Genomic DNA, 9,662 nt, shown 5'->3' on the forward strand with positions numbered 1-9,662 from the left:
TCTGAAGCTGTACTTGTAAAGTAGTTCTTGAACACAATTACCATCTCAAATAATAATTCTTTCTCAAGTACCACCAGCATTGGACAGAAATTGTCTGCAGGGTAAACAAACAAGTTAGAAAAAAAAATGAAACTCAAAATTCAAGTGCACCAATGTACAAGTCCAACAAAAACGACCAAGCATTGCCTTTAAGTATTCATAAAAATTTTATGAAGATGACAGTTTTAGTCTAGATCATATTTCTGGTTTGAAATCCAAGCAAATCAGAGGCTACTAGCGTTAAGAAACGACTCCATTCATAGCTATAAATGTAGCCACATTCATTTAAAATGTCATGCTTTGGCTTTTTGTGCATTAAATATGAATACTAATATATTGGAGAGAAAGAAAAACTGCACCAATCAATGGAGCTGATGGAACACTGCCCCCTGCCCCTAAGGTTCTAAAAATTAGGGCATTGGGCCAAAATCTTATGTCACACTTTAAATTTAATATTTGTTTTCCGCAGATTTAATACTACTGGCCAGTCCACGCGTATAGGTGTTATTTTTCTTTACAAATTAATCTTTAGTGTTGATAATGGCTAATTACTATTTTTAATGACTCCTCAAATGTTATGATTTTGGAGGTTTGAGAATTCCACCTAGTGGTATGCATATCAAATGGCACCCAATTTGAAACGTTGACAGGGATATATTGTAAGAATCTGAGTTTATGAGATTTTTTTAATGTAACACTAAAATTGCTGTTTAAATTACAATCTGGTCTAGATTGGACTCGCTTTTATATTCATAACATTTTTTCCCCATCCAACCATTTTCTGTTTGAGTTGTCCTTATTGGAGTTCCAAGTAAACTGGAGGCTATCTAAGCTGACTTTGGGAGCAAGCTGGGATATAACCTCAATCAAGAAACCAATCATAAAAACAATAGTACGACAACATGACCTTGAGGTTGGCAAGAGTTGAGAGAGATTGTGTTTGCATTCATCAAAAGTGTAACGACAACAATAACAGATGGTTTGAAATATGGAAATGAGACCAATTTATCTTGTGACTCTCGCCCTTGCAGATGTATGTTATTCATTGAGTTTCCTGCAATCACTAATACAACACACAGGCATTAATGGCAGCGTAGCAATCTTCAAAAGTGTGAGAAATGTGAAAAGCCTTTCAGAACTGAGAGATCAGGAAATGTTGCAAAGCAATTTGAAGTACCACCACCACCACCATCATCCTCGTCAGTGTGGAAACATGAGGACCTGAGCCTGAAGGAAGATGTGTCACAGTCAATAGGAAAGCACTAATTATGTGAAAGTCATAGACAAGAGACTCCGACTAAACCTGATTGCCTCTTGTGTAGCCCAAAAAAAGGAGCCCGACTTCATCGGATAAACATACAAGCACAACATTCACTGACAAAATTATCCTAATGGCAATGAATAATTCATCGCTGTCTCAGATCTCAGACTAAACATGACATGTTTTGATTGGATGATGCAAATGGGTGGCTTCACACTTCAACATGATTCTTCATACCTCTGCCCCATTTACGGCTCCACAACCTGCAATAGGAACATTTTCCCCACAAGCAACATGACAGCCAAAGTGAGATTCGCATTGGTTATTGTTTGGAGCCTTTTACGTTACTGACTACAATAATTGGTGGCTAGCAAATCAATACGGAGTCTTGTTAGAAGAGCGTGCAAAGCCATTTCTGCAGTAAGACAGCAATGTAATCACACTCATCAGACTGGCATTTCAACAACATCAATAGACGTCTGTATCTGAGCAAATAAGGGTTTGTTTGTATGTTTGTATGTAGGGGGGGGGGGGGGGTTGTGAAGTCAGTTGAAACATCTGACAGAATGCATTCAATCACTAATCCAGTATCAAAGGCCAAACAATAATGCCAAATAGCAGTGACGTGCGGTGAGGTTCATGACTGGGGAGGAACTGACGTCACCCCCCCCCCCCCAAAAGAAATTTGTCCGACACTTCACCGTGTCACAAAAAAAGGTTGGGGAATGCTGCTCTAGAGTGGCTTATTCATTATTTGATTTGAACTACTTTAATTAAAATCTCATATCTGCAGAATTCACACATAAAAACACTCAATAAAGCACATGGAATCAAAAACTTGATTTCGATCGTGCGTACCACTCCGTTCCGAAGTCCCGTTCAAATCAAATCGAATCAAACCTTTTAACTCCGGAGTTGCTCTTCCTTTACTGATGACCCCTCCTGCTTCGTCCAAAAATCCATAGTTGAAAATCGTTTGGATATGTAATCCTCCATTGTAAAACGAAATGTAAAAACGGGAGAGAGAAAAAACCCGAATGTACAACGAAATAAATGGACGACTGCTTCTCAGCTGTTCACTGTAAATTTGAATTGGAGATCTCTTATTCTACAGGTAAGCGCATGAAGCATTCCAGGATCACTAGCACCCCCTGCAATAAGGGGGACTTATGAAACTTTTTTTCGTAGCCTACGTAAGGTCTCTTTTCAAAGCCGTTTTGTTCATCTAGAAACACGACGTTACAGACAGATGACAAAAACACTAGATATTGTATACATCATCTTAACTACGGAAATTAGTTAATATAGCCACAGTGTTTGAACACTTAAACAGCGACATAAAGACAGGGCAGTCTAATTGCATCGCCTGTCAACATAGGCAGCCATGTCATTACGCAATCCTCAGAGGAGGCAAGGCAGCAAGTTGGCTCCTCCGAGCGAATCGTCTTCGGTTTTAAAATAACTTTAAAAATTCTGCGATTTTGGTTCAAAATGTTACAAAACTACTGAAATTAAGAGGAAAATGACTTTATGATAAAAACAATTGAATTTGTTTTTCCCCTTTTCATGATGACAGGGAGGCGTGGCCTTCCTTGCCTCCTCTGACCGCACGTCCCTGCCAAATAGAGTCGTAGAGGCACACAAATAATCAGGCCAAGTTTGAGCACCGTGGTTGTAAACTAAGACTAAGATCATAATTATTTTCACATTTTTGTAACATTGTTTTTTGGTGGTGTGCCGTTTTCTAATGTAAATAAGGGATGGGAAACACTGTTAGAAGCATTTCCAGAGAAGCCACGTTAACTGCGGTTTAGTTCGACTCACAATGGCATGAGATTTGGACTGCTGACAGGAAGGAGGTGATTAGAATTGCAGCAGAGCATGAAACAATCATAAATAAAAATGGTGAAGCAAAATACTGGCACATTTCAAAACAGCCCCGAATGTTTGTATTTTTAATTCCAGTACATTGGAAACAATTTGTGTCACCAGTGAAGCAATTCAATGCAGTTTTATCTCAAATTACATACTGCATGTGACGGTGTTGTGCGACATTATAAGTATACATCAATACATACAGACAAGTTATTGTCCAATTTTGGATGGTACACGGATTTTTTGGGGGGCGGGGGTGGCTGTAATCCCATTTAAATCAAAACAATGTGACAAATCCATATTAGTTAAAGTGGCAACATCATCATATTTTGTTGCTACTGTCCTTATCACCATAGTGAGCTGCCTCCTTGATCCACCTCTGCATGATCCCCCACATCTCCACCCCATCCTTTTGTCTCATTCCTTTTCTTCTCATTCTCCACCTTGTACTTGAGTCTTCTCAAAGGATCGGTGAAACTGCGCATGGACTTCTCCTGAAAGTCCTCACTGATCATGAAGTTCCTGTCAAGGAGCTCCGCCGATTCCTTCCAGTTGCGGTAGCACTCTGGACCGAGGAGGATGATCTCATCTACTGCGTTTGGGGTGAGGACCGAACAGTCAGGACGTAAGACCACTACTGTGGGAAGCTCTTTGATGTTAAACATGTCCTCCAGCTCCCTGTGGATATACAATGCCAAATAGGTTTAGCCAGCTGGGTGTGTTTACATTACAATCATCTTAAGCAGCAGGATGTGATATGTAGTCTTTTGGCTAGTACCACTTACCTCCTGTAGGGGTCCTCATAAGTGAGGAACAGGCACTTTTTGGGCAACTGTTTGAGAACGTCGAACTGATATTTTTCCGATTGGTCCAAACTCACAAACAAAACACAAAACACCCGTGTTAACTAAATACTCTAAATCAAGGATGGGAAACCTAATGCTGGAGGGGGTAGGGGTTTTGCAAAGCCCAGCATGGCCCAGGCCGAACAGATAGTTTCGCCGGCCTAAATTTTTGTCAGACTTTGATGTTTTAGTACTCTTAGATTAACGATGTTCCCGCCTTTTGACTTTTCCTGTCACTGTGTCACCATGTTGCAATTTCATCATATTAAAACAAATCTAAAAATCTTTACTAGACATTAATCCTTCAACTATCACGGCCACCAATTTAACGGCGATGTTTATGTCAATGTAAATCTCGTGCACGGCTCGGATGCAAAGACGTAGTATGCACTAGGAGAACAAAGGTCAAATGTCATTTGTCAATTGACAAATAAGGTGAGCAGCAACATTTCTAATTTCCAATTTCCAAAGTCTGCATGGGGTTATTGCACTATGTTCTACGCATACAACCTGATGAAACATATCTTTCGCTGATGAATTGTTGAAATGTTCATTGGGATTGGTAATACCGTATCTGTATCGGCTATACCTGATGTACAGGAGGACCAGCTGAGCAGACCGATCCACATAGAACTCATCCGTCAAGCGTGTGAAGAAGTCACTGAGTTTGGGCGCAAACTCTCGACATCGGTCACATACAGCCGAAGCAAAGTAGAGCATCAGGATGCGGTTCTGTAGGCGAATGGCAATCTCATGTTCAGTGTCCAGCTCATCCTGGTCCCTGTTGTTCTTCACCAGGACCCGATCGACAAACAGGTCCACCATCATGAACTGTCTTGAGTCGGTGTGTTGAAGCTTCCCAAAAAATATATGGGTGCTTCTTTTATTGTCTGCATAAGAAGGATGCAACATAGCACGTGGCAAAGGGGAAACAAAGTGACGGATGGCTATGTTGCATAGTTCAATGCCAGTCTTTGAAATGAACTAATGAGTCTCCTCGCTGTCATTCTCATACAGCTCCCATTAATCACATGAGCACCTCTCGCTTGCTGTTAAATCTGATAATCCTCATGCTTGCTTACCTCTATCTCACACTAGCAAATCCAAAAAGAGAACAGCGTCCCCCCCCACCCCACCCCACCCCGCCCCTTATCTCCTCTTTCGAGTTGTACTTGAATCATTCCCAAGTCTGTCTCTTCAAATCACATTCCCTCACCTACTATGTCCCCGCACCTTGATTGCTGTTCGCTCCAATTTCTTTTTTTGCGTGTCTGTTAGCACTGCATCTCCTCCCTTGTGTCTGGAAGGGCGGGGTGAGGTAAGGTGACAGAGGGAGGGACATAATGTGTGAATGAGTTTGGTGGGATATACATATACAACATACGTATATATGTGTGGGATTGGGGGGCATTGTTATATTTTAGAACACGCACACACGGACAAAAAAAACCTCCCAAAAACTCACGTATGATACAAGTACCACTGCAGCAGTAACACACTTTTACGAGAAGTATGAGTAGACAACAGTGGGAAAAACAAGGTATTGAAATTTTACAATTGGATGAAGAATTTGAACAATCTTCTGGTTCCCTCCCAGACTGAAGTTTAAGTGTACTCAAGCTTGTCAGTCAAGTAACTTCTAACAGAATGGAAAAGATCTTCATTTTAAGATAAAGCTCAGAAAGTACACTTAGTACCTTTAAAGCAGTGTTCCTCAACCTTTATTGGGTCAAGGCACATATTAGAAATCATTTCACGGCACACCACCAAAAGTGGATACTGAGGTCACGTGTATCTTTTACTATCTAGTGGAAAATAAATAGTTCTGTTTTTCTTTATATGTCACTGGCATTGGTAGATGAACAAAGATACATTATTTGTAGTAAATAAATACGGGCTCGTCACTGACGGCGCCCCTGGCAAATAATATTTACATTCAAGTTGTGGGGCCAAAAGTGATCTCTTCAAACAAAGCCCCAATTCCCTAGCAGCATAGCTGGCAGTCCCTACAAAGTATGAGACACCAGAGAAGAAAATCAGTTCAAAATGGCAACTGTGGACTCTTGAAGAGGAGACCTTTCGCTGCAACCATCTTCAGTTGGATATTTCTCACTTATCATGTGGATTAGTACTGTTTTTATGGACTACAAATAAAAAGGACAAAACTGGATAAGCTTTGCTGTTTCCAGAGGAAGTGCGTATTCCTCTTTGGTCCTTCCCTTTGTTGTTTCAATGTTCCTTTACAGCTCTCTTTGCATCCCATGCCTTCACTTTCTTCATTGTTAGCTTTCTCTCTCCCCTACAACCTCCACCATCTTTTTTTCCTCTTGTCGTCATCCGTCTTGTATTTCAGCCTCCTCACAGGGTCAGTGGCGCTACGCATATTCAAGTTGTCAAACTCCTCGTTGAGCATGAAGCTTCTTTCAACCAGCTCTGACGATTCTTGCCAGCTGCGGAAACACTCGGAACCGAAACGATAAATGTCTTGAACAGCATTCGGGGACAGGACGGAGCCATCTGGACGAAGGACCACCACGGTAGGGACATCTTTCACCTTGAACTTGGCTTGGAGTTCCCTAAATATATTTTAAACATTTAAATTACACACAAAATCATTTGCAACCTGTTGAGTCAGTATTAAAAAAGATGATCCCCAACCCACTTACATCCGGTACGGGTCCTCAAAGGCCAGAAACAGAACCTTTTTATGCATCTCTTTGAGAAATCTTCCCTGCTGCTCCTCTGATTGGTCTAAACTGCAGGGATGGAAATGAAATGTTCTAGTGAATACACATGAGCTCATCTTGTGTGAAGACGTATAAACAAGCAAATATGCAGGCAGAGACCTGATGTAAATGAGCGCCAGCAGTCTGGGATATTCAATGTAAGCCGGGTCTTTGAGTCGTTTAAAAAAATCATTGAGAACAGGCACAAACTCCCAGCACTTGTCAGATTCTGCCGACGCAAAGAGCAGCATGAGGATGCGGTTTTCCAGAATGCCAACAATTTCCCGCTCAGTGTTGAGCTCATCCTGGTCCCAGTTGTTCTCCACCAGACATCGGTTGAGGAAAAAGTCCACCATGATGGAATAGAAGGATAGAAGATTCCTCTGGGGAGAGAGAAAATTCATTTTTACAGTTACGTTGCATTGGCTACACAAATGTCAACTCTTATGATGAGATTATCCAAAGTCAGATACATGTGTTGTGTTATTGAATGTTATTTATTCAAATTTGAACCATTTGCATGACATCATCAAGCCAACGACACATATCTTGGACAATGGTGCACACCCCATGAGGATAAAACCACAAACTGGTTTCTTATTAAGTCTAGATATTAGTAACCAATTCACTTGAATTTTTTTTTTTTATAAAACCTCAATGAACTACAAGCAATTACTGTATAAAAATATAAACTCAATATTTGCTATATAGTGAGCCACTTTGAGTTTCTACAATAAATTTTGCCGAACTTGCTAAATTGTGACTCCTGAAATGTGTTTGATGACCCCGAAAACGCAAAAGTATTTGATGATTATTTTGTTTTCGTATTTAAGCACGATAACGATGTCACGTTCTTGACTTCGCCAGCTCCAGTCATTTCATTCTGAAATTTATTTTAATGAAAGTATAGTCATGGAAAATATAATTAAAAGATAAATACACTTCTGGCTCTGACAATTTGCCTCAAGACTTTCTGTTAGGAATCGTCTCATCAGGTCTACTGGGTCAGTATGGAGTCTTACAAATAACCTTTGAAATGACATAAGCAATATATTTGTTTGATGATGTTGGCTGTTTGTTGACTGACTAACCAGAAACTCATCAATAGTGGGTAAGAATTATTTTGCGCTACCATGTTGCTCATACACACACAAATAAAGGTCCAAAATTAGATAATACATCTTAGTATCTTCAGGTAAAGTACTTTCCTGACCTCTTGATTACCTCCACTCCAGTCTAATGCAATGCTACTTAATGTCGGCATTATTGTGTTACGATCTATAGTGGGTCGCAGCCTTTTGGAATTGGGATTATGGTTTGGATGGAGGAAACACCACACAAGAAATACTTCTCTGATGTAGAAATAAAGTTGGGGGCGACATCTCCGAAATGTACTTTATCTGTCTCGGCCAGCCTGTATTTGAGTGTCGGAGGAGTCACTGCAGGTTGTGAATTGACAGTGATAACCTCACAAATTAGATTTGGCGCTCCGGCTTTCAGCTGATCTATTTGGGACTCCGACTCGGTGCTGAAACATCCGAGGCTGATAGAGGAGAAATATGTTGGAAGCTGGACATTGCCTGGAAAAGGGGATTTACTGTACGACTCGGAGAGGTCAAAGCTTAAATCTTACATTTGGAAAAGTAATTTTGCAATCATCCGGTTCACTTTTTGAAGCTCATTGATCCTGCTCTGATATACTAGCGCCACTGCCTTGTTTAGTTAATAGCTAATTTAATAGGCAATCAATCTTTGTACGTGTGGTGGCAGCTGAATACATCACAAGTAATTTACCTCACCTTGAATCTCCTTGTCTCAAATGTTGCCCAACTTTCTCCTCCAAGCCTTTGTATTCATCTTTGATTTGTTGACTCTCCTCCTCAACCTTGTTCCCTTTCACCGCGGTTCATTTTTATTTTTCCCTTTCAGAGTCTCGTCTCTTCGCTCGGTGCTTGGAATTCAAACGACAGCAGGATTTACAGACGGAGATTACAAGTGGGTGTGTCCGTGCTGTAATTTAGCAGAGCAGAGGTCATTGTGTAGACTCTAAAAAACTCCGGCTCAGGAGTGGCAATCTTATTACTTCAGCAGAAGAAGGGAGGACAACAAGGATGAAGAAAGGGGATGAACTGGTTGACAGGGCGAGGACAAGACACAAGCCAAAAGAGACATTTTAACATAAACTGAGATACAATCTCCTCACATCGCCACACCGTGCTACCTGGCTTGTCACTCATTACCAATGTCAGTCATTTATCCCTCCGAGCATGACAATGATTCTTTTTGCATCCTCTTATCAAGATGATGTGACAGGCAAGATGCAGGGCGTCACAGGAATGAACTGCACAAGTCAATAGTTTGATTGCGGCGCAGTTCTATCGCCACCGCCAAAAAGCGATTATTGATCTGTGGAGCCTTTTGCTGAAAACTAACCTGCGTTAATCTCAGAGAAAGGGCTGAGTTAAATATAGAGGTGAGGAGAGAGATCTAATAGGATTAGTCTGGCTCACATAAACCTCTGCAGTTGTATGTGGAAACAGAAACACACACAGGGAACACAAACACATCAATGCTCCTAATTGGTTGCGGTCAGACTACATGTAGCCATTTTGTTGGATGATACAGATATTGTGAAAGCGCACAGGAGCTTGCACGGTCATAGATCACAAGTGAAGAGTGACTATAGGAGACTCGCAGTGAAGGATGAGAAGTAACAGAGGCCGACTGCAGCTTGGCGTCACCTGTGTGCTCGCAGCCATGCACCAGCAAGCACTAATTAAAAGACTCATATTGACATCATCACAACTGAGGCGGTTTGATGGAGCGCTTCGCCATCCATGCAGGGCCGCCTACCAAAGCAACAAAGAAAATATCAACGTGACTCTATATCAAATATTCTTGGATCCAAAAAAAAAG

At 41.1% G+C, this 9,662-nt stretch overlaps 2 protein-coding genes across 2 annotated transcripts; both read right to left on the bottom strand.

The window, feature by feature from the left end:
* Positions 1–3,241: 3,241 nt before the first annotated feature.
* Positions 3,242–5,139, bottom strand: LOC148399181 (nucleoredoxin-like protein 1). The gene is made up of 3 exons (XM_088374885.1): positions 4,610–5,139; positions 3,961–4,050; positions 3,242–3,853 (listed from the first exon to the last, which is right to left on the bottom strand). Exons 1-3 carry the CDS (start codon positions 4,930–4,932, stop codon positions 3,523–3,525), a joined length of 744 nt encoding a protein of 247 aa, XP_088231011.1. The 5' UTR covers positions 4,933–5,139; the 3' UTR covers positions 3,242–3,522.
* A 349-nt stretch (positions 5,140–5,488) lies between these two features.
* LOC148399182 (nucleoredoxin-like protein 1) lies at positions 5,489–9,650 on the bottom strand. Its single transcript, XM_088374886.1, has 4 exons — positions 8,546–9,650; positions 6,867–7,129; positions 6,687–6,776; positions 5,489–6,596 (listed from the first exon to the last, which is right to left on the bottom strand). The coding sequence occupies exons 2-4, from the start codon at positions 7,100–7,102 to the stop codon at positions 6,320–6,322; spliced, it is 603 nt and encodes a 200-aa protein (XP_088231012.1). The 5' UTR covers positions 7,103–7,129; positions 8,546–9,650; the 3' UTR covers positions 5,489–6,319.
* Positions 9,651–9,662: the final 12 nt, after the last annotated feature.

Source organism: Syngnathus floridae, chromosome 4 (assembly GCF_059516105.1).
Source record: "Syngnathus floridae isolate MCC-2025c chromosome 4, RoL_Sflo_1.0, whole genome shotgun sequence".
Lineage (NCBI taxonomy): Eukaryota > Metazoa > Chordata > Actinopteri > Syngnathiformes > Syngnathidae > Syngnathus > Syngnathus floridae.

Bases quoted from the DNA above. Each gene is read 5' to 3' on its own strand.
- LOC148399181 (XM_088374885.1), bottom strand. From the start codon at position 4,932: ATGTTGCATCCTTCTTATGCAGACAATAAAAGAAGCACCCATATATTT. The intron at 4,051-4,609 runs GTATAGCCGATA...TTTGTTTGTGAG, and splicing joins CTGGTCCTCCTGTACATCAG to TTTGGACCAATCGGAAAAAT. The intron at 3,854-3,960 runs GTAAGTGGTACT...GTATATCCACAG, and splicing joins TATGAGGACCCCTACAGGAG to GGAGCTGGAGGACATGTTTA.
- LOC148399182 (XM_088374886.1), bottom strand. From the start codon at position 7,102: ATGGTGGACTTTTTCCTCAACCGATGTCTGGTGGAGAACAACTGGGAC. The intron at 6,777-6,866 runs GTCTCTGCCTGC...CCATCCCTGCAG, and splicing joins CTGGCGCTCATTTACATCAG to TTTAGACCAATCAGAGGAGC. The intron at 6,597-6,686 runs GTAAGTGGGTTG...AAATATATTTAG, and splicing joins TTTGAGGACCCGTACCGGAT to GGAACTCCAAGCCAAGTTCA.